Source organism: Gouania willdenowi, unplaced genomic scaffold (assembly GCF_900634775.1).
Source record: "Gouania willdenowi unplaced genomic scaffold, fGouWil2.1 scaffold_1_arrow_ctg1, whole genome shotgun sequence".
Taxonomy (NCBI): Eukaryota; Metazoa; Chordata; class Actinopteri; order Blenniiformes; family Gobiesocidae; genus Gouania; species Gouania willdenowi.
Window position 1 is genome coordinate 22,974 of NW_021144952.1, and position 25,207 is coordinate 48,180.

A 25,207-nucleotide genomic window follows, 5' to 3' on the forward strand; every position below is an offset into this window, starting at 1 on the left:
TTATTATTCTTTTACTTTCGGTTTTGGCAGCTGATGATGTCACTGTGTAAACTGGATTAAAGAGCAGCACTTATTACTTCTTTAAGTTATTAAAACAACGGTACTTTTTATTTGTGGACACTAGCTACTTTTTACACTTAAGGTTGCTTTGCAAATCTGGAGTGTTCAATAAATGAAAGATGTCATTGGTTCTCTCTCTCAAGTCTCCACCTTGGCATGAATATAATATTTATTAAATGTGATTTTTAGATAAATGTATTAATTGCTACATATTTTTCATTACATAGAGATACACTTATACATTTATATCTGTATATTCATTAACATAAGCTCTGTGTACACTACACGTACAAACCTGGACACATCGTCAGTGAAGGACCTCCTGCCATCATCAGAGGGGTATTCCATAAAGGAGGGTTACCAACTCTGTCTATCCATAAACAAAACAACATACCCCGCGATGGGAAACTCTGGGTATCGGATTCCATTACAGCTGGTATGAAGTGGGTCAATCAACCCTGAGTATGTAAACCTTGGGTTACTGATGTGCACGCACGGCACAAAAAGCCATCATCAATGGATCAGAGATTTATTCGAGCTGCCATGGTAACCACCCGGAATAGAGTGATTTATTCACCCTAATGGGTGAAATAAGTCAGTGTTTGAGGAATATGAGCCTGTTCTAAAGGTGCGTTCAGTCTTCAGTGGACTATAGTGGCTTAAATCACCTGTAATTAGTCACACTTTTTTGGTCACTTCATCTCACCTTATTGCTTCAGTGCCGTGACGAGCGGTGAATAATATGAATAAAATGTGTCGGAGGAGACGTGTCAGCAGCATAGGATGACTACATAGAGAGTCCTCCTGTTACACTGGATATAAAGACAGTGGCTGCTTGCTTGATATTGCATCATTTGTATTGATTTTTAATGCAATATTGTCGCCTCGACGTCCTAAAAAAACACTGAAGGGGACGTGAACCTGCAAACCCAGCACTTTCAAAAGCAGCGTCACAACTCACTGCACCATCATGTCTTCAAAGACCTGTGATCTACAGATTTTACTGTATAACAATATAAACAACAATTGAGCCTTAAAAGTGATTCATTTAAATTATCATCTCATTTATATTATCCACAGGTTTGTATTAGAGAACTTTACTACAGACGTCAGTAGATGTTTTAATACAGATCAACCTCTCAGTCTGTTTCACTTAATGATCTACATCTACATCTACAATGTTATAATGAAAACTACCATTTGCACACAAAAAAAAAAAAAAAAAAAACTTAAAGCAACACAACATTAGTAATGATGTGAGCACGTCTGTGGTGTGTGATGTTACTAATGTGTTTCAGAGAAAAGTAGTAAAGTTTATTAAAGTGTTCACAAACGGTGTTCAGGTGGGCGGAGCCAGGTAGAAACCCAGGGTTTCTTTGATAAAACCTGACAGCGAGGTTTGGTTCACGGACAATGTTGCCATGGTAACATACTCAGAGAAGAACATACCCCGCGTTTAGGAATGGGATACTCAGAGTTTCCATCATTTGAGCCTGAACATAACCTGCTTTATGGAATACCCCTTAAGCTTAAGCTGCAGATGCACTTTCATGAAACCATGTCATCATTATTAAAGAAGTCATTTAGAGATGCTTTAAAACACTCAATAAAGATCTACAAAAGGAAAAATAAGTCTAAGACTATTATTATTATTATTATTATTATTATTGTGTCCAGTAGGGGGCAGTGCAGTGCCTAAGCGCTGCTTCCTGCTTGCTGAACAAGAGGAGGGAGCCCCTGTTTGGGTTTGTTTTGTTGTCTGTTGTTGTCATGGTAAACATGCACATGGCGGAATCATCTCACTTCACGTTCGTGGACAAGAAGAGTAAATGTAAATACATCTGGTTCACGCGGAGGAGGAACGAACGTTTTGGTGTTTGGTGAGTGACGCGTTGCCAGAGTCCGGTCACATTTCCTCTGATTTTAAATTCTAAATGCTTTCTACTGTTAATATTCTCACGTTCGGACAGAAGTGCAGATTTATTGATGATTTTTAGACTCATTGGGCTGTGTGGTTATTGTCATTTCAAAATAACACTTCCGTCCACATCCAGTACCATAATCGGAGGATCGTTCATGACAGTGGGAATTTCGGGTTTCTTGGAGTCGTATGAAACTTGCTGCACCTCAAGTCAATTTAGTTTATATTAAAAGACCAAAACCAATAGATAATTGATTCCTACTAACAAGTATTAGTTGTGTAGTCAAAGCCTGATGGAGCATAAACATGGACACAAAGTATTTTCATATTTATATTTTGGAGTTGCCCCTCTGTGACTCATTTTTGGTCTAACATTCATAGCATCCTGGAAACTGTCCTTTGAACCAAATCAAATTATAATTAAAAATAAATAAATGCTCACCCACCATTTATTGTGAACACCCTGCTCAGAGCTGGCAGAAGTCTGAGTTCTCAGAATAGATGCCCTGCAGCACCCCTCTTTTCCCTTTTCCTGCATAGCCTGTCGGTAAATAAAAACAGTCCTTGTTAGAGGACCCCACCTTTATTTTTTATGGATTAACACATTGAAGAAATCCTCTGGTCAGTATTCTACCCATAGAGATACTCACTGTGTGGTTCTGTTTTTGTGTCTCTTGAGTTTTATTACATCATATACAGTATATATATACACATACATATGAATTGTACTGTATAAATCTGCAATTATTGACGACAAATTACCAAAAATCCCAGTTATGTCTCTCGGAATCAATGGATTCAAATCTTCCGAGGAACTATTTGAGTCTTCATGAATGACGTTACGGTCAGCATTCTGAACTTTGATTGTAGCAACTCTCTCTCTAAATCAGAATCAGAAATGTTTGAATGGCCAAGTACAGTTTTTTAGGACAGTACAAGGAATTTGACTTGGTAGTCAACAAAAAAAAAAAAAAAGGTAGTCGGTGCGCGAAACAAAAAGTAAAGAAAAACAAAGAACAAAGAAACAAGCCTGCAACAATAATAATAATAATGATAAATATAAAGGATGAGGGATAAATAAAGGATAGAGAATAAAGGATAAATAGGATGAATATAAATATATATATATATATATATATATACAGTGCAGCAGGTAATGTCTTCATGGGGGTGGTGATCGGGTGGGGGGGTTCAGTGGGTGACTGGGGGTGGGTTCATGTGGATGGTGGCAGAGGGAAAGAAGCTGTTTTTGTGTCTGGAGGTTCTGGTCCTGATGGACCGAAACCTCCTTCCAGAAGGGCTCTGGTACACACGTGACACGTCATGGACACAGAATATCACAGATACTGAACATGAGAGAAGTTCCCACGCACAGGCTTTTTCCACAGGTGTGTGTGTATGTGTGTGTGCGTGTGTGTGTGTCTACAGCCTGACAGATGGTGAACACGTTTGGATGAAGGATTACAGTGATGAAGAACTGAAGGATTTTGTAAGTAAGCTTGATGAAGATGATGATGACGATGATGATGACGATGATGATGATGAAGATGATGATGATGATGATGATGATGATGATGATGATGATGATGATGATCTCTCTCTTTTTCTTCAGTTGAAGAAACATTCCATGACTTCAACCACGGATTACATCCAACATCTGAGGTAAGAAATATTCAACCATCCATCCATCCGCCGAACCATCCATCCTTACATCCAACCATCCATCCATCTAACCATCCATTCTTCCATCCATCCATCCAACCATCCACCCAACCATTTATCCATCCTTCTATCCATACACATTCATCATACACAGTTAAAACGACAATCTTTCTTAGGCTATAACAATACAACTAAAAAGTGTGTGTGCGTGTGTATGTGTTACACAGAGTGTCATGTTCTGAAGGTGACTTGTCCGTGTGTGTCTCGGATGCTGCTCACGTCCTCTTTGGTCGTACTGACCTTGTTCTCTCTAAGATCAACGAGTGTGGCTCCAAACAGGAGCTGAAGGAGCTCATGTTCAGGATGGCTGAGCAGCTCACAGACGGTAACTCACCTGAAAACACGCTGTCACTCCATGTCCGTGGCCTCCATGCTCTTCTGTGTGTGTTTATGTTGTTGTTGTGTTTGTCATTTTGGCCATATACTACGAAGCTAGATAATTATATGCTGGATTTATCTCCGTTAGCGGGCTTCACCTAACCGAACATTCTCCGTCAGACAGAAGTTGTCCTACAAATCTTGATTATCACTCGCTAAGTTAAGCGAGTTGATTTTAGCCTGGCTACGTGCGCGCTCTTGTGACAGAAGTGGAGAGTACAGCGTCAGACCAATCACAGAGGAACTATGTAGAATAATTATTTAAAAATATAAAGAATTAAAATCCATAATTGAGACCAATGCAGGAATTGATGATGTCACCGTTTTTCTCAGAATTGAAATTGTCAAAACTATCTGTTCAATCTTCACATCAAAAAAGCAGTTTCTCATTTCTTTGAACGTTGCAAATGCTTTGGTACATCCATGCAAATTATTATGTACAATTCTCATTCTCATTATCAATTGATTATGTTTTGTTGATCAAAATGTATTGTAATGTGTCTCTGTTTAATAGTCTCACCCCTACAACATTTAGGCATTAGTTCATAGCATCAGTTTTTACGTGGAAATTGGTTGAACACGTTGTCATAATATATCAATAACTATTTATTTCAATAGGGTTTTTTTAAAGCTATAGGGAGCCATTGCAGGAGCAAGAGCCACATTAGGCTCCAGAGTTGCAGGTTGCAGACCCCTGCCCTCAAAGAACCACAGCTGAACATCTGTCCTGGTATCATAGTCCATCAGTTCTGGTCCCTCCATGCTGATTCTGATAAAAAGGAAGAACGCGCTGATGAGCGTATACACTCTATTGCTGCGCCCGGCACGTTCTTCCTTTTTACTGCTGCCCTCAATGTGAGCGTGCACTCAGTGAAGGGCTACGTTCGCAGACTGCGCGCACTCCAAAGGAGCACATTGGTGTTTATACTCTGCGCATTCACCGTTGCAATACCCGCAGCCAAGTTGCTTGAGCACACACCGTCTTCTCACCCGCAGCGCGGAGCGAGAGGGAGAGAGAAGTGCTCTCTGTGGGACATGATGGGGCGCTCAGCCGCTCTGTCCAAAATAATGTCACCCATACACACTCGCACGGATGCGACCAGATGAAATTTTCACTCGCACACACTCCTGTCAGCGTCACATCAGATCCACACAGAAACATGTTCACAATGATCCTTCTTTTATTGGACAGGTCATTTTCTAAGAGAACTGATTGGTCAGGAGGTGGGACTTTAGTACTCGCTCAGATCCTAGCCAGAACAAAACCTGGTCCCGACCAGGTTAGTCATTCAGCCTAAGTTACTATGGTGATTTAGCTTCGTAAGACGTTAGCCAGCTTCACAGTATAGTATTAAATCCCTGAAATTAGCACGATAAGAGGATATCTAGCTACGTAGTACAGGCCCTTTGTGTTCTTTTGAAGTTTTGATTTGCCTATTTTTCTAGAAGTTTTCTGTATCATTGTTGGTACTACTGTCTTACTTACAATGTCATCATTTTGTCTGTTTTTGAGTTATTTTTGTTTTTTTACCTTTTGTGTTTGCTTCAAGTTCTCAAGTTCCGCTGTTTTGTCCTCAGGTGAACCTCCGTCAGTCAGCGAGCAGCAGGAAGCTCAGAGGAAGCCCATTGGTAGACACACACACACACACACACGCACGCACGTTGACATTTCTCTCTCTTCCTTCTTTCTTTTTATTTTATAATAATAATAAATGATTAGTTAGTAATTCTTTTTTTTAATGTTTTATCCAACAGTTCTTTTAGTGCATTTTATGACTTAACAGGTTGAAGAGACAAGAGATCATTTGTTTATTTAATAAACACACAAATAAGGAGACAAGGCTGTTGCCAGGCAACACATAAACATCTCCTCCACACACTCACCCCATCGCTCCTGTTCTTCATCAGCTCCACTGGTTTTAACATTCTCCTGACAATGTTTGAACGTTTACCACTTTAACCCCTCCTTCTCTGCTCCATCACACCTTCCTCCAACTCACTGCTGTATAATCTTCATTAATGATGAATTATTGATTATTGTTAAGAACAGACTCTTTCCTCAGACTTCCAGCCTCAGCAGCAGCAGAGCAGAGCTTCATCCCAGGTCGTGAAGAGGAGAAGACCTGGAGCGTCACTCATCAACCCAGGAGCTAAAAGGTTGTGTGTGTGTGTGTGTGTGTGTGTGTGTGTGTGTGTGTGTGTGTGTGTGTGTGTGTGTGTGTGTGTGTGTGTGTGTGTGTGTGTGTGTGTGTGTGTGTGTGTGTGTGTGTGTGTGTGTGTGTGTAACTAACGTGTGTGCGTAACGTGTGTAACATGTGTGTGTGTAACGTGTGTATAACGTGTGTGTGTGTGTGTGTGTGTGTGTGTGTATAATGTGTGTATGTAACGTGTGTATAACGTGTGTGTGTGTGTATAATGTGTGTAACATCTGTGTGCGTGTAACGTGTGTAACATGTGTGTGTGTGTATAATGTGTGTAACATCTGTGTGCGTGTGTGTATCTGTGTGTCGGCAGGAAGCCCGATGCAACAGGTGTAGCCTTTAATGATGCTGATGATGAAGACTAATGGTTCCTGGTTTTCCTGATGGTTCCTGATGCTCCTGATGGTTCTTCCCAGGCGAGGATGACGCCCATCTTTGCTTAATTTAAACCAGAGGATTGTCATATGGTTTGTCGCCACCCAGACGTGGGTCAGGGGCCTGTTTTAATGGAACGTAGGCTTTTGTTTCACCAAAAGTCCAAAAACAATCTGGTGCCTTTATTTTGAAAGGGATTGTGCCATCTATTCCTCCTATCAGCAGGTGGCAGCACTGTCATACTCGCAGAAGTTTTCTTTAGAACTGAATTTTCTTTTTTTAATTTTTGATTTAATGACATGATTCTCATCAGATTAATTTGATTCTAGTCTATGGTTTAGAACCTTGGTTCCCAAAGTGTGGTATGCAAATTGTCATAGGGTGTATGTGAATAAAAATTAAAAACAGCATGACAACATTGGAAACTAGAATAGTAATACACCAGCAGCCTTCATTCATTGCCATAAATTACACATGCAGAGCCCCCTCATGCAGCCTTAGACACAGAAACAATTTCATCAGAAAAGCACAAATATGACTTTCAGCCAAACATTGCAGAGTGCATCATCTCAATCTCACCCTTCTCATAAAAGTTGTAGTGAGTTATATTTCACAGTTTCAGGGTGATGAATATGTTGTATTACTACTACATGTTCAATTAACTAATGTTGATTAGATTTCATTTTCCAAAAAAGAGATTTGTTTCTCACAGAAAATGCCAGTATTTATTCATTTAAAAAAAGCAAACAAGTGATAATTCTGAATAAGATGTTTTCTTGTGTGCTTATGGATTCTTCTTCCTTTGTTATGTATTATTCCTTAACAGGATAGGTAAAATTCAGACACAAATTTCACTGTAGGGCTACATTGTATGACATTACATTATCACGAGTAGGGAGTACATGGCTTTAGGGTAAATATCTGAAGGTGTCCTGGATTAGAATAATATTACAAACTCATTTGATCTTTTTAATCATGTTTAATGAACGTCGTTTTTTATGCAACACCTTCATAGTTGGAGTCATTGATGACATGATGAAGCATATTATCACTAAACAGATTTAATAATTTCTCTGTTTTGTTTCGTGGCTGAAGGCAGGCCCTGAAGCCCAGTGGGCGGAGCCATCCATTGGTTTGAATTACATTTAAAAACAGTTTAATGTGAGTCATTGCTTTTAGAACAACAAACTGTTTCTGTTTGCTTTATCACTAAGGGATTTAACGTGTGTTTCGAGGATAATTCACACTCCGAGTATCTGTAACAGTTCTCACACATTAAATCTGTTATAAAGCACACAACAGAACGTTGACATTTTTCACATTTTATTCACAAAATGTAGACAAAAATCACACATTTTTCACAGTTTTTCTGTTATTTTAACATCAAATCCAAGGCCATCAGTCAATAATAAAAACATTATTTCCTACACTGAAAAAAAGTCTCTACATATATTAAAGATCTCCTTTGGGAATCATTTTTTCTTACTTTAAATTGTGTTGTCGTTTTGTGTTTTTGTTGTATTTCATGTGTATCTTTGAATCTTTTTTTTAAATACATTTTTGAGTCATTTTTGTTATACTTCTTGTTTTGTCCAAATCATTACCATGTTGTAAATGTTGCAGTCATGTGTAAATAAAGGTTATTAAAATGTAGCGCAGATAACCCTGGCTGCGTCACTATAGGTAAGACTCCCGCGCTTTGATATAAAACTGTATAAATTAGTATCTCACATGAAGATTAAGATGTGAAGGCGCTGTGTAAGAAATTTCCCATGGTTGTTACGTTACCTGTTTTACTGGCTTAGCGTTAGCATATTATTAGCTTGTCCCATTACCAGCTAACTAACCTTAGCCAACCTAACTAACCTATAGAAAAGGAAATGGGACTTGTTTGGTATTTGGACTCTATCATACCAGGGATTAACAGCAGCTATAGCTTCTGTCCATGTAAATCATAAACTGCGTTTCAGGCAACTCGGAACTATTGCTGCCACAAATGACAAATTTTCTAACGACTTCTTTAAAAATATACGTTAAGGCCCAAAACATTAACTGTCACATGTAAACAATATCATTACATTACCTTAAACAAAAGACAAAATGGGATGTTTTACACAGTTAAAAAAATTGCGTAATTTAACACAAAGTTAATTGTTGCTATATTAATGTAAACAATAGATCCTTAAGATTTCCAATGAAAAGTGTAAAGTATATAGTGCACATGTAAAAGCAAGGATTTAGAAAACATACATTTGCTAGCTTTTCAAGGCTTATGGCTCTGTTTCCAAGAACTGTGATTGTGGATGTCTAGTTAAGTTGAGTCCGCTAATGGAGGGAAATCCAGAGTTTGTTTATCCAGCTTTAGTACAGGACCCTGATAATTGTTGTGTCCCTCTGTCATTTGTAAGGAAGTTTGTTAATTTTTTATTTTATTGCAGTAATATTTTATCAGAATGTTATTTTATAAGGTTTCTTCTCACATTTTATTTTGGCAAGTCTCTACGTCTCTGTAGGAGACATGATCTGTCTGTCTGCACTTGGACCCGAGGACTGTCTCTTTTCATTTAAATTGTCGCACGTTTGTAAAAGAATAAAAATCCACACATGGCGGAGTTTTAAGGCAGGCAGGTTGTACTGGTCAGAGGGTAAAAGGGGCGGGGCTATGTTAGCATTTTAAATTTGATGACACTGAATAAAAGTATAACAAATTTGGTGTTAGCCAGTAAGTTTTTGGACTGATGATCAGTGTTGGTTCCCCTCCTTCTTTGGGAGGTTCCTCCTGATGATGCAGTTCATCTTTCACAGAACAGGACACAGGTTTACGTTTGATCCATTAAGCAGCTCTTGGATCATCTCAGCTATCTCCTTCTCATGTTTGTTCTGCAGCATTTCTTTTGATTCCGGGTCTTTCTTAGAATTCATTTCTTGCTCTTGACGCTTGACAAGTTCACTGATCTTCTTGATGTTTTCTCTCCTCTTGGCAATGCACCGCACCAGGGTTTGGATTTCCTCTGAGTGTTTTTTCTTCATCTTCTCCTCGTTGTGAACTGAAAGCACCCTCATGTAGTCTAAACGTTTATCTTTGTCTTTGATCTGATTCTGTTTCTCCTTCATCTCCTGGTTGTACTTCTCCTTGAATTCGTTGAATTCCTCCGCCTGTTTCCGAGCTTTTTCTTCGTACGAGTCCTTCAAATGCTGCACGGACATCAAGTGTTTCTCCTCCAACTCCTTCCTCTGATATTCCTCATATTGTCTACGTTGTCTTTCCTTTTCTTTGGCTTCTATTTGTAGTTTTTCCTTCTCCTGTTTGTACTCATCCTTCAGTTTCTGGATCTCGTTAAACTTTTCCTGCTCCCTCTGATGATTGTCCTTGGACCTTTCTGCTCGTTCTCTCTCACAAGTAGCCCAAGCCTCTTCCATGTCTGCTTTCACTTTCTCCATCTTCTTCTCCACGATCTCATTCATATTGAAATCTTGTTTCCTTCTCGCCTCTAGGTTTTCCAGTTCTTTGTACCATATCACTTGTTCCAGCTTATCCTGTGCAATCTTCTTATCTTCCTCTTCCTTGACTGTTATTTGTTGCTCAAGCTTTATCTTCTCTAGCTGAATGATGATGTCTTCCTTCTCCTTCAGCTGTTTTTCTTTTTGGTTTCTCTCCTGGTCGATTTCTGCTCTCTGTTCTTCTATCCTTTTTGTCATCTCATCAATCTCGGCCTTGTGCTTCATCTCCAGCTCCTGCCTCTCCCTCTTAATCTCCTCCTCCTTCTCCTTCAGGATCCTCTCCGCTTCTTTCTGGATGGCTGCTTCAGCCTCTCGCAGCATCTTGTTGGTGAAGCACTCTCCTCTATTTGCCTTCACCATGGCATCTATCTTTTTAATCAGCTCGCTGACCTGAGCATGGTTCATCTTCTCATAGTTGTCGAAGACGTGGTATCTTTCTCCACAGTCTGAGATCAGCTTCTTGAAGGAGTCCTTGCTCTCCCTGATGTATTGTTGGATGGGCTGCTGCTCCCATTTCAGAGTGTCTCCTTTGGTGAAGAGAACAATGGTAAACTTGTCAGCGTTCTTCCCAAATCCTTTTTTGAGAAGCTTCAGGGTCTCCTCGTCCTCCGGTGTAAATCTTCCGATGGGTAACACCAGCAGGAAGACATGCGGGCCGGGAGCCAACATGCTGATGCACTTCACCAGCTCCTCAAAAACCTGCTCGTGGGAAACACTGTAGTCAAACAGACCAGGTGTGTCCATCACTAAGACCGGACGTCCGTGTACCACGCCCTGAACCTTCTCACAGTGCTTGGTCACTGCTTTAGAGGAAGAGTTGGTCTTAAAGACTTGTCTTCCCAGGATGGTGTTTCCTGATGAGCTTTTTCCATTGCCTGTCTTCCCAAGCAAGACGATCCGGAGACAGTCAGGACTCTTGATTTCGTCTTCACCTGTGAAGTTACAAGACATGACGTTACTAACCATGTCGGTGACACCTTGAAAACATGTGTCATGTTATAGTCCTATCAGTTTTCATCTGTGTCGCGGGAACTCCTCTCAAGAGAGGCAACCTTACCAGAACCACCTGTTCCAATGTAAACTATCATTTACACAGATTTGGTGCAGTGTGTACCAAGTATGTACCATATTACACAACAGTTAGTTGCAACCAAGTAATTTGAATGGACATTCCATGAATGCTGACATATAGTAACAACAGTGCTGGGACTTTTTACAGACACGATCACTCCTCTGTGCAGGTGTTCTAATAACCCTCCACAGGGATGAGAGAACATTTTCACTCTCCCACACCTGGGTCCAGAAATAACTCATAAGGACACATCAATGTGATCAGCAGATGCCTCTGACTAAGACTGGCAGTTGACAGTCAAAACCTGTCCAGAGATCAAAGTACATTTATTTAAAAAGAAAACAAAATGAACTCACTCTCAATTGTGATTTATGTTTCTGTGTCACATCAACACCGTAGCCTGACTTGTAGCTGCAAAAAATCTTGACTACGCATCAGAAGCATAAATTAGGCTTTATAGTATGTCATGATGATATAGTATGCATCAGTATGATAATTATTTCTACTAGACAATTTGAACTGAATGACAAAGCATTTTAACCTTCTACCTTCTGATTCTCACCTGTGATGTGTAACCTCTGAAGCTTTTCTTGTTGCTCTTTCACCAAATTCTCAAGTTGCAAGATTTTCTCAACTTGGAAGTTAATGAATGTCTTTGTGGTGTAACCAGAAGGCCGTAAACATCGTCTTTGATCCACCATATCCATCAGTTCAGGGATCTGGTTTCTGTCATGCAGGTTAAAAACAACAGATCTTCTCCCACAGCTCTCATAGAGCTGTGGGATTTCTTTGTCGCTCCTCAGAAAGTTAAGGAGATCTGGAGATAGGGGCTCAGATTCCACATAGAACACAAACAGTGTGAGGTCAAAGAATTGAGGACCAAAGATCTTCTGCAGCATCTCAATCTCTTGTCTGTCTTCATCAGTCAGAGGACCTGCAGGTAGGACCAAAATGAAGGAGTGGACACCCTGAGGCTCACACCAAGACACACACCGATATGACTGCTCCATCACAATCTCTTGAGATTCTCCAAACAGAGCAGGTAACTCCAATATGGACAGCTCCGTCTGATTGGAGAAGGCTTGGTGGGCTGAGGTCTTCAGCCTTCTGCTCCTCCCACACAGAACTAGATTCAAGGGCATGTTCATCTCCTCTTTGAGACTCAAGAACCCATCCTTCTCTTTGATCACACTCTCCATCTTCTCCACAAACGCTCCAACATCATCTCCCATTATGTAGAGGCAGTGTTCTCCACACGAGGCCACCAGAGGTTTCATGTCTTGGTTTGTCCAATAATTTCTTTCATCGGTCATGACCAGCGAGCGTTGGAAGGCTTCCTTACCGAACAAAGCCAACATCAAGTCGAGCCGGTGTCTTTTCTTCTCTGTGAAGTTAGAAGCTTGGACAAGGAGCAGCAGAAGGTTTGGTCCAGGACGGCAGAGGCTCATGCATTCCTTCATCAGTTGTCTAGCTTTCTTTCTCTCCACGTCGTAGATGTTGGAGGTTCTGACCAGAGTCAGACTGGTTCCGCTCCACCAGCCTTGCAGAGCCTTGCTCTGACCCACAGAGGTTCGAGACTCCACTTCGAACTCTTGGCTCTCACAGAGGAGTGTACACAGCTCGTCCTCTCCCAGAAGGACCACCCTGAGTGAAGATCCTGAACAACACAAAGAATCATCTTTTATTTTTTCAATGAACTGAAGAAATGTCTGTTTATTCACCCTCACCAGTTTCACTTCACTAGAACCTCTACTTTTACAAGTTAACCATTTCTGCGTCAGTTTACCCATTTCTGCTTGGTTTCTGTTTAGATGACTTTAATGGCTATTAAACTTCCTGAAATATTACCAAACATGCTAAATACAAATGGGATTATGAAGTAATTACTAATTTTATATTTATATTAGAAGTGGGACTAATTTTTAATTAATTTAAATTTATTGCCTAACAATATTTGACACGAGAAGCAACATTTTCCAATTTAAATGGATTTCGGTATATGACTGAATCAATGAAAACAATAAATGAGCTTAAAGGAGCATAGGGCAGGATCTAGAAATCAGACTCCATAGTGACACCACGGCAGTAACTGCAGCCATCAGCCAAGCCACCGTGGGGGGCGCGCATCAACTGTTTAGAGCTGATACTGTAACTAGAGGATGGATACACTACCAAACCCTGACGCAACCCGACTGCAGAAATGGTGTTCGGGTTCGGTCACATAGTGTTGTTTGCGAGCACCGTTTTTCCTGCTGCAGCTGCTAAAGCCCTGAAGAATGAAGCTTTAACTGTATAACAGTGAGAGCAGTGATCCGCGAGGCAAGGAGAATGGAGCTGAGGAGGACAATTTTAAAGGAATACACTGTTGAAACATTGATTTTTCTGCACAATAACATGGACTATCTTTATCTTTGATTCACGGATTATGTAAATAAATCTAATGGGTATCTTGTGTGAACTGCGCTCCTATTTGTGTTTGACATTCGCTTGGTACCCATGCACTGATGTGATGTTGAGATTAACAGTTGTTTGTTAATAAAATTGGTGCTTATGTAATTATGTAATTTCTTTGAGAAAAAATGAGGTTTTCACTGTTGGGTCAGACTCGGAAGAACAAAATGCGGCCCGATCCGCCCTCCAGCTGTGACACATTTATTTACTTGTCGTTCACGTGACTGTTTAATGCAAGACCTGTGCACATGCCTCTGCATTCATCTGTGGAACCAAACAGTAGCTTAGTTCACTGTGCTTGTCTTGTTTCAGTCCTCAAGCCGTCTTCTTCTCATTAGGCCCGAGCGTCACGAACTGGCGAAGGGCGTCTTGCTCTCGTAGTGGCCAAACTACGAGGGAAGGGGCGGAGCCTATGCAAACGAAACATGCCCGTCAGTGACCAGGGACCCTTGTCATGTTGTTGGCATGACCCTGCACTTTCCGAAAAAACGTATAGTTCATCAAAAAGGGGGAAACATTGATATTGGGTTGGATTAATATTCTTTCTTTCTTTCTTTCTTTCTTTCTTTTTTTCTTTCTTTCCTTCCCGGTGTCAGAACCAACTCACCTACTTTTCACCCACTGAACCATTATGTAGAGTCTCAAAAATGCAAACTAAATGCAAAAATTTGACGCATCAGCAGCCCCAAATACACCAAAAATGCATTACGAGATAGGAATTGCCAAAAACATTAATTAATCGTAGAATCATGAAAATTGACCAAAAAAAAAACAAAGATGTTCTACACCAGAGTATAGCTAATCAGCTAGTTTCCATCTGTAGTCCCTGGTTACCTGTATAACACATACAATAGCATGCAATAAATTACAATGGTAAAAAATGTACAAGAACACTCAGAATATGCACTCACTGACACTGACCCACGCACAGACATGAACAGCCTCACATCTGTACATTACATCCACACCTCTCATTTACAGCAACACACCTGGACAATACATTCTCTCATTCTGTCATTATTTATAAACTAACCACAAGTTCAATACAATACATTTTATAAAATACACGTTAATCTGTTCTCGTTCATGAATATATACACATTATCGGTAAGTTTTCATGTGGTTCAAACATAGTGTCCACCTCAATGTCCATGTGAGCAGCTTTGATTGTTCCACAGACACTTTTTAAGTTCTGCAGTGAACAGAAAATAGTCACTTTTACTTTTCAGGTCTGTTGTGAAATCGTTCCATTCATTTATTGCTTTCTATGAGAAGGATGATTGTGCGAATGAAGTTTTACATCTGGGTATGGTACACTGCCCCCTGGTGGAGGCTCGTGTGGTTCTAGTTGTCACAGCAGAAGTGTACTGTATAAAGTTCTTCAGAGGTGCTGGTGCAGAATTATTTAAGATTCTATGGGCCAATCGTATTAATGCAAATTTTTGAATGTTAGTCTATATTTTTGAAGGACTGAACAGTGATGGTGTTGTCTTGGTTTTCGGTCGAGGATTTTGAGCGACTGTTTGTGCAAAGTTTCCAAATGCCTCAAAGCGGTTTTACTCGCCTGTGACCAGCACGTAATACAATAATAAAACCGAGACATAATCATTGCATTAAAATAGGTTTGAGCAGCCTCCAGTGGTAACGAGTTTCTAATACATTTGAAAGTTTTGGTATTGTACCTGAGACTCTGGTACATCTGTTTAATATGTTTTTTAAAACTAAGAGTTGGGTCTAAAATGACACCCAGATAATGATATTCAGTGACATTTTGTATTATTTCCCCTTGTAGTTATGTTTGGAAAGGATGACAGTTTATATTTATTTACAAAGTACAATGTTGCTGTTTTCTTTACTTTTAATGTGAGACATGAATTATGTAGCCATATTGCAACCTTCTCCATTGCTGCTGTTAGTTTATTGGCTAAAGAATATCATTGAGACCACGCCAAAAAATACACAGGAAGTCCAGAATCTATTTTCGCTCACATTGTATTTTGATCCATTTCTCCTCGGGCGTTTCACTGACAGGGCTCAAAATCTCTGGAGATCATGTAGAGAAGTGGGACACCGAAAGCTATCCATGGATTTTTGACAACTTTCACGGTGTTTGCAAGGCGGAGCCGTGAATCTTGGCCAAAAATTACAAAATATTAAGTTTTTGGAAAATACAAACTTTTCCTAGGGCGTTTCACTGACAGGGCTCAAAATCGCTGGAGATCATCTAGAGAAGTGGGACACCAAAAGTTAGCCATGGATTTTTGCTAACTTTTACAGTGTTTGCAGGGCCTAATTTTTATTTTATTTTTATTTTTTTAAATGCTCCATTTGCACATACAAAGTTGGATTTGCGTCAAATGTGACTCAGCTGTTAAACTCCCGGCACTAAACCAGCTCAATGTGGAAAAACGGACATTGGCGCGCTAGCATCCCTACAGAGTGAAGAGAATGCATAATGGGGCAAACGTTGTATTTGAACTCACGCCTCCTAGTGTCAGGATCTGTTTAGTTTGTGTTTAGCCCTTGTGTTATTCTTTGTTTATTCTGTTCTCTAGTGTTAACTCTTGGCTCTGTATTTGAGAGATTCCTGCTTGTGGCTCCACCCCCCAGTGATGTCTATGTGCTTGGTTTGTGACTGATTAGCTCCATAAACATGGACTGGTTCCAAGAATGCTACACTTGCATTCTGCCACCATCTCTCTGCGTTTGGGTCCACACTGTGACACCTAGGGTGTTTCACTGATGGGCTCAAAATCGCTAGAGATCATCGAGAGAAGTGGAACATAAAAAGTTATCCATAGATTTTTGATAACTTGTATTTTGGCCAAAATTTTTTGAAAATTTGCATTTTTTGAAAATGCTGCCATTTGTGCATACAAACTATGATTTGCGTCAAATGTGAGTCAGTTGTTAAACTCTTTGCCCTAAACAACTCAATGTGGAAATACGGAAATTGGCGCGTTAGCTCCCCCTACAAAGTGAAGACAATTTAATATAGGAAAATACATTTTTTTTCACAAGCTTCTGTTTTGGCCTCCCGATCAAAAAAGTCATTGAGAAGCAAAATTTGTTTTTTATTGTGTTATTTTGTATCGAGAGTCTCTGCATTTTGTGTTAATAGGAAATTGGCCAATTCTTGAAAATCGTCAGCTCAAACTTTAACACACTCCTCCTGGAGCCACTACTACTACTAGAACTACAACTACAACTCCAGCATTGTTCTTGGATGTGTTAGTACAACAACAAAAATCGCAGCGAAGGTGGCGCGGCAAAGGCAGGGCACAGGAAAAAGCAGCGCGGCGGAGGCGGCGCAACAAAGGCAGCGCGGCGAAGGCGAGGTCGCTGTATTTTCACCACTGACCATAAGCTTCTTTGCAGTGCTGCTGGACTTTACTCTGACTGATGGATAAAGATTGGATTATCCCCGGTTTGAAATATTCCTGCCATCAGGTTGTCTTCGGAGTCGTAGAGACAGCTCTGCTTCCATGGTAAGTTGCTTTAGCGTTTTGTGGCCTTCTTGTGGGCGGTGTGCAAAGCGTGTTGTTGTTTGGTTTTCTTCCTTAAAGTGTTCGATCCAACGCAGTTGAGGAGGACGACTGTGTATAAGTAGATGAGTCAGGTGATTGAGGGTGTGGTTTTTGGCGTGGTTCTGCTTCAGAACCTAAGTTAATACATTAACTTCATTTATTGCAGGAAAAAAAATCCAAAATGTTCTATTTTTATGCCTTACTATAGCCTTATCTCAGAAAAAAATACCAAAATGTTTCCATTTTTATGCCTTGGTAATTTCTAGAATTTCAATGTCAATTAGTATTAAAAAGTAAATTATCTGAACTCAATTACAACTCAATTATGATTACAACAGCAACAGATTTTTTACAATTACAATTATAATTAAATCTTAATTGTAATTAATAATTAATTACATAGTGACAATCCCAGCCCTAATTCATATGCTTCAGATGACTTACAGAAGCTGGGAGGATTGTGCTAAAATCATGAGACGTTTGACGCCTGTTTGCCAAACTTACTAAACACTCAGCCGGCTGTTTTTCATGGAAACGTGTGATATGGTCCAAAACATGTATGTGAGGTCTTCCTCGGGCCATTTTTCATTCTCTGTCCGTTTTCTGTGATCATGAAAATGATCAAAGGTTCTCCTTTACTGATGTGTTATTTACGGGTTGAAATGACAGCTGAAAAGACTTTTTCAGTTGTTCATCTTTGTTAACGTCTAGATCCTGCACTGCAGAGGAGAGGAAACCAGGCTCAAAGTTTCAGGGCTTTAATTCATTCCGACAGGCCGGCTAATTCAATTTCACTCATCCCCAATGGGCTTGAACGCATCCTCCAGTGTGTGGAATATAAACAGAGCAAAACGAATGGAGCGATCAGACTGGGTAAGTAGAACAGGTTAGGACAGCAGTTCCCAAACTTGTACTGCTGTGTCCTCTTTTGAAAAATGAAAAACTCCCTGGCCAATACCCCGAGCCCTGATTTTCTATTATCACAAAAAACAAACGGAAAAAATGAAGGATGCACCGATCGATTGGTTTCCCATATTTTGGGGGATTGGCCAATCCTTGCATATGAAACAGATCTTTTCCGCCGATCTTTTCTACCTCCGCAAAGGTCTTAAAGTCTGTCATAAAGTCAGCCACTCTCCTCTTCTGCTGTGAGATGACTGACAGACCCGCCCACCAGGTCATGTGCGCATGTGTGCCCTGCGCATGCCTCTGCTACACAGGGTAACAACAGTCACCTGGAGCACGTTTAGCTTAGCATGTCGGCAGTTCAGCAGTATTACACAAAAAAAGAGAGAGCAAAGGATTGCAGTTTGTAATTCCTGTAACACGGAAATAAGTCTTGGTGAAACAGCAAACAAAACGCTACCTATTCACTATTTAAGAAACCACCACACCACTGAGGGGCGGATTCACTAAGATCTGAAATAAAAGGTGGTAAACCAGGTGCGTCCCTAATTCCTTTGGTGCATGGCGCTGTTTGCTCACCTGCTGTGGGGAATTTACTAACATTGTGCCACTAGTAGGTGCGAGTGTAGACGTGGGTGAGACCGCCCTATTTAAATTCAATTCAGTTCAATGTAGAGAGGTGAGTGCACAGAAGCACAAAATGACATTTGAATAAGTTCAGTTGAAGGCTGGTGGACTATATGCTGCACAAACATTTAATAAAGTAGAAAACAAAATATACAAATAAAAATGTTTTTTTTTTTTTTAAACAAAACAAACAAACGACTTGAGAACCTAACCTAAAACCCATATTTATTTTCCCCCTAATTTCATGTGGTTGCTACGCTAGGTCCTGAAACTTTGATCTGTTGATGCCATTGATCTGGGTTAATGCAGCAACAGAGTCTGTCAATCAATCTGCACCATTTGAAGATGATCTACTGAGCATCATCCAGCTGCTCTGAGCTCCTGAGTAGTCATGCACATTCTCATTTGTGAACATTGTGCCATCCCTGTGTAAATTACACATGCTGCTCAGCTGATTCTGGCCTGACGCTCCTGCCATCAACGTGACACAAGAGTTTTCCGGTCAAAACATGGAAAGAGAGACACAGGAGCTCACTGGAGCTGTGCATCCAGAGCGACATCAAGCGGTACTTATAATTTGACACAAAATATAGCCTCACATGCAAGTTTTGGGACAATATTGCACATTTCCACCTTATTTTTAACCCTAAAGCAGGTGGGCTAATGTTAGCTTTAGCAAGTGTAGAATATGGACGGATGTGAAATCAACGTATGTGTTTAGCGGAAACACAGTGAGAACTATAAAATGAATGACAATCTTCTTCTTTAACCGTAGGAAGCATGTTCGGCAGGAAGTTTTAATAGCCTATGATGAGACGACGAAACGGAAACATGACAGGAATGAGTTAAATCACCAGGAAAAAAACAAACAAAGTCTCGAACGGAATTGGCAAAATTTTGAAATAGATGAACAGAGGTTTTACATATTTTCTTATTTTCCATCTGATGGATCATATAAAGGTAAGACTTTAATGAACAAAGAAAAAACAAAAGATGACACTTTACCTACTTTAAACTTTTTACATGACATTTGTGTCTGTGAAGACGATTGCTAATTGCTTGCTGTGTAGAGTCAAAAGGTGAAGGGGAGTGGCCACGTTATCCAGAAGCTAAATCTACAAAGACTGGAGAGCGATGCTACTGCTAAAGCTGAATGTCTTCTCTCCACCTAAATGAGAAGCTTTAGCAGAATGCAGGTTCTCCTCCTACTCACCAGTGTCCCCGGACTCTTTCTCTTTTCTTTGATGCTGAGGAGCTGCCTCTGATTTCAAAGCGCTGCCCTGAGGCTCCTCCCACAGAATTTCACTAAAGACAGTCATCAACTCAGAGCGCTCAAAGTCCTGCTGAGACAGAACTCGGTTCTGACACTTTTGGGTCATTTCCAACCAGGCTTGATGGTTCTGCTGGCACCTGTAAATATATTTACACACCGTCATAACATAAGTTATTATTAGAAAGCCTATGAATGCAAATAGAAATAGAGACCGACCTGTGGGAGCTCTGCTGTAGTGGAGACAGCTCCAGAATCACAGAGCGATGGAAGGAGTCCTCACTAAACATGTGCAGGATGCTGCTGATCTTTTTCATCTGCTGATCACTGAAGTATTCAGGCTGCAGGGCCAGCAGGAAGACATGAGGGCCGGGATCACAGCGCTTTACGCAGATCTCCAACATTTCACGAGTCTTCTTCTCCGAGGTTTTGGAGAACAGCAAGTCTGGAGGAACCACCACAACCATCTCTGTCTTCTTCATTAAAGCTATGGGAACTCGGAACCTCAGGCAGCACTCGGGTTCATCGATGGGCAGCTCTCCCACTCCCATCACCAGGCTGAGAACTCTGGTTCTCTCTGGGCCGTTGTTACAGAGCAGGAGAACCCTCAGCTCTGACTCCTCCGAGCCTGCAACACAGAGACAACAATTAAAAAACAAGAAAACCAAAGAAAAAAGCAAAAAAAAAAAAACCTTGTACAATACAATAATAAAGGTAAACAAGAAACATTTTCAAGCTTTTTTAAGAAAGCGGGTTTGTAATCGAAGAGTCAGCAGTTCCAATCTCACCTTGGCCATCACCAAGTCCCTGAACCTTAACTGCTCCTATGGTGCTACACCATGACTGCTCACTGCTCGTTAGGAGGGATTACATGCAGAGAACAAATGTCATATACCTGTACAAAAGTGACAATGCAGGTGATTTATCACCCTTGCTATATATCCGTCACCTGACAAGACAACAATAGCACAACTGGTTTGGAAGGAATGTGAAACGCTGCAATAGAAGCTGAAGCTCTCTGTTTACATTCCTATTGTCACCATATGGAAACAGGAGAACCAGAGGAGAATCGTTGCTGTGCTTCGTGGTCGATAATTTGAGTTAAAAAGAAAACCTGTCCCTTAGAATACGGAATCGTTCCTTATTTGGCCATTGAATGGTGCATTTAAAACAGAACGTTGTTTGTTCCGTATTTGCATGAACAAGTGCAGTGCCCGTAGGAAGTATGTATTGCTATAGAAAAGTGGGAGTAGCTTTTTCATGGATGGCCAAATGAGGTTGTGTTTGAAGGTGGGAAGTCAGGGACGTTAGGTTTGTTGTGAAATGTATAGAGTTATAACTATTGTGTTTTCATATATTTTGGCTTTTAGCAAGGATACTGTATGGAGTTCCAGTGTGTTGTTTCCACGGATCCGGATCACCTCAGATCAGAACAGACTTGGTCCGGACTTGGTTTAGTGTCATTAATCCATTTAGATGCACACGGAATTTGTAAAGGATTTATGAAATTCCTTGCTTTTATAGAGAAATCGTGTGTATATACAGTATATACAGTACACTATACATTCCCCAGATTAAAAATGTTTGTAAAAATTTCTGTATATTCAGTGGTTCCCGTACTGGGGTAACACCTCTCAGGAGGTACACAGAAATTTGTCACATTTTTCAATTTACTATTTAACATTATAGATTTTTTTTTTTTTAATGCAGACAGATTTTTTTCTCATTCATCAATAATAATTTGTGGCACAACTTTTTAAAATACACCAAAAGGTGAAGTTCAAATTCTAGAATGGGCAAAACATGAAAAATAAATAAATAAAAAGTCCTAAATGTTGGATGAGACACAAGAAAGACAAATAAATAATGTATAACATAAGCAATAAAAAAAAAATAAAGGCTAAGGTATGAGGGAATAAAGTTTGGGACACAGTGTCCTATGTCAAAACTCTCTCTGCAGCCGCGGTGACACAGGTGTTTCACACAGTCAGAAACAACCTAAGCTGCAACAGTGCTGACTGCTCACATAAATGCATTCTGAAAAACGACAACTATACCAGGGGTCTGCAACTTTTACTTTACAATGAGCCATTTTGCCTCATCTCACCTGGATTAAAGTCCTCCTGGAGCCAAAAAAATACCTTCTCAATGAAGACAATACAGTGAATTAAATTCTATACAGTTCAAATAATGTAGAATAATGTTTAATTTAATTTGATTTGATTTGATTTATATTGATCATGTAAATGTCTACTTAAAAATAGTTTAAATTGAAATAAAATAAATTGACATCAAGAAATAAAACAGTGTCTTGCATCTTCAAATTCGTACACATCTTAGTTTACATGAACACAATGTTATATAAAAAAAAATTTTTAGTTAATGTATTTGAAAGGCGACAAAAAGTAATTTGAAGTTTGATTACACATGATCACGTGGTCAACACATGCTAATTTCTTATTTCTTGCCACACATAAAACATATTTAACCGGCACTTTGGTGGTTAAATGAATCTGTTCCCACACAATTAAAATCTCTATTTTCTTCCAGAATAGTCTTTTTGTTGGCTTAGTTATCTTACCAGGGATTTAAAATATGGACGCACCGAAATGAAAATTCGAGGCCGAAGCTGTCAGGTTCTGTTTGTGTTTAGCACTTTTATTCTGAGTCTTTGTTTATTCTGTGTTCTAGTTTAACTCTTGTCTGTGTTTCAAGTGTTCCTGCTTGTGGCTCCACCCCCCAGTGATGTATGTGTGCTTGGTTGGTGACTAATTAGCTCCCTCATGTTTCCACCCAGGTGTGGCCCATTCCTAATCAGCTGAGTGCTTGGACACTGGTTCACTGTCTGTTCTCCACCCTCCTCGTGTCCTGCTGCGTTTTGGTCCTTGCTCCCTGTACCTCCTGTCTCTTTTGGATTTTAGTTAAGTTTGTTGGAGAAATAAACATGCACTGGTTCCAAGAACGCTATGCATACATTCTGTCTCCATCTCTCCTTGCATTTGGGTCCACACCATCCACAAACCAAGACAGAAGCCGAATGAAATATAAACGCTTGGCCGAATACCGAATATCAAAGTTTTTCCACTATTTTTTTTTTTTTCGTGCATAAATAGCCTAGAATAAGTTTTCAGACAAGTTTTTTTTAAAGAAAGTAAATGTTTATTGAATATTCTAACATTTTTTAGATATCCCAGTAGCCTTTGCTTTTCAAAAAAAGCAACAACAAAGTTTTTAATTTATATTGCATAAGTGCATTAAAGGGGAGGTATAATGAAAAAAATCACTTTCTAACAGTTTTGCTACAGTGATATACATCCCTTTAGCCTTATTCAAAGGGACAAAGTTAAAAAAATTCTGTTTCCTCCCTCCCTTGTTATTCCACATTTTGTAAAAAGTCAGCTTTAAACGGGACAGTTGGATTTTTCTCGCTACTTGGTGTCACCTAGCAGAAGCTCCTCCTCCTGACAATCCTGGCTCCTCCTACCCTATTTAAGAATGTGAGCTTCTCCCTCTCAAACTATCTCACAGGTAAAACAAACACTGCAGTTTAATATAGAATATACCGTACATTATACTTTATTGTCATATGTGTAAAGCTACATACACAAAATGTGTTCTCTACATTTAACCCCTCCATGAGGAGCAGTGGGCAGCCACGATGTAGCGCCCAGGGAGCAGTTACAATCAGTTCCATTTTTGTATCTGTTATACCAAATCATTTCGTCTTTGAGATGATCTGACGTGTTTGTGTCCCAATGCAACACAGCGGTGGGACAGAACAGTGGACTATCACCTTGAATGAACTATTCCTGTAATAAGTAGTGGTGAGGAGGAGAAGAAAACAATGTAGCAGCTCCGGTGAGTGTTTGAAGCAGCCAACTGACTCCGCTGCTGCTGAAGCACGGTGCACACGCACCCTGAAGCAGTGTTTGTGTGACTCATAATCACAATAGCCGCTTAAATAGCTATGTGTTTTATTGTGATGTGCAGTTTTTTGGCTGAAAACAAAAACAAGAGTGTGTGGATATCAAAAAAAAATTTGCTAGTGATCAGCTGTTGTGTGGAGTCAGCATCTACAGACACGCCTACTCATGAATATGCATAAGTAGACCCCAAAACAGCTGAAAGTGACTTTTCAGAGGCTAAAACTCTGGAAAACAGGCGAGTTTGGGAAAATAAACCTAAAACACTATGTTGTTGGGGTTCTTAGAACAAATGGAGATGGGTGAAAAATAGCATAATACTGCCCCTTTAAGTAAAATTAAGTTGTGGCATCTCCTTCCATGTGATGCAGACCTGGCAAGTGCAGATTTCACTGCTTTTCTCAATACAACACTCTCCAACTTTTCAGAGGACAACTGGCTGTTTTTCCTGCAACCTCTCTCTCTGCACAATGGAACCCTGACCTTCAGTGACATGGAGAGGGTGACCACCAAGCTATACCTGATTCATAAAGTTGATATGGATGAACTATGATGAACAGTGGTGGGTAGTAACGCGTTACATTTACAGTACTCCATGACATGTACTTGAGTCATTTTTGGGATAAATTGTACCTTTAGGAGTAGTTAGAAATGTGGCCCCGCACCTCCACGGCCCCCCTTCACCTTAATTTAGTTTAAGAAATGCCTGCGTCTCCCCAAGAAAATGTGCAGCACATCCACGGCCCCACATTCAGACCCTGTTTACCTTTCAAACGTCATATAATGCACTTCCTACTTTTTTTTGTTTTGAACTCAGAGTGAAGTCTGTGATGTCACTAATTCTCTGTTTAAGCTTTTGTTAAAGGATGATTCTCCTGAAGACCAGTCATTTTTCAGAATAAAAGCTGTTTTTAAAGAAGTTTGAGGCAATTGGATTTTCACTTACCGACTGTTGACGTTTCCTCAGACATCGCTCTGAGACCTTCATACGTTTAACAACCTGCAGCTTTCACTCACCAATGACTCACTTGATCAACCAGTATAACCACCTTCTTTTGATTTACGATAACAGAGTCAGTGCTTAACAGGAACTAATGGGGGAAGTCACTAATTTGCACCACATGACATATTTTTGAGGTCACAAGCAAGGAAACCAAAAACAAATAAATCCACAAGTGTTAAGACACACACACACACACACACACACACACACACACACACACACACACACACACACACACACACACACCTCCGAGTTCATTCGAGGTCAACA

At 40.1% G+C, this 25,207-nt stretch overlaps 2 protein-coding genes across 3 annotated transcripts; one reads left to right on the forward strand and one right to left on the reverse strand.

Moving 5' to 3' along the window:
* Window positions 1-1,763: 1,763 nt before the first annotated feature.
* On the forward strand, window positions 1,764-9,125 carry LOC114458864 (protein PAXX-like). Of its 2 annotated transcripts, XM_028441237.1 has the most exons (7): window positions 1,764-1,940; window positions 3,410-3,470; window positions 3,594-3,643; window positions 3,871-4,028; window positions 5,660-5,710; window positions 6,145-6,238; window positions 6,596-9,125. In XM_028441237.1, exons 1-7 carry the CDS (start codon window positions 1,831-1,833, stop codon window positions 6,645-6,647), a joined length of 576 nt encoding a protein of 191 aa, XP_028297038.1. In that variant the 5' UTR covers window positions 1,764-1,830; the 3' UTR covers window positions 6,648-9,125. The 2 variants fall into 2 exon arrangements, with proteins under 2 accessions (XP_028297038.1, XP_028297037.1); XM_028441236.1 differs by lacking the exon at window positions 1,764-1,940 and having other exon boundaries at window positions 3,200-3,470.
* On the reverse strand, window positions 8,081-24,945 carry LOC114458863 (uncharacterized). The gene is made up of 5 exons (XM_028441235.1): window positions 24,881-24,945; window positions 20,231-20,639; window positions 19,955-20,151; window positions 11,793-12,887; window positions 8,081-11,090 (listed from the first exon to the last, which is right to left on the reverse strand). The coding sequence occupies exons 1-5, from the start codon at window positions 24,903-24,905 to the stop codon at window positions 9,457-9,459; spliced, it is 3,360 nt and encodes a 1,119-aa protein (XP_028297036.1). The 5' UTR covers window positions 24,906-24,945; the 3' UTR covers window positions 8,081-9,456.
* Between the last annotated feature and the right edge of the window lie 262 nt (window positions 24,946-25,207).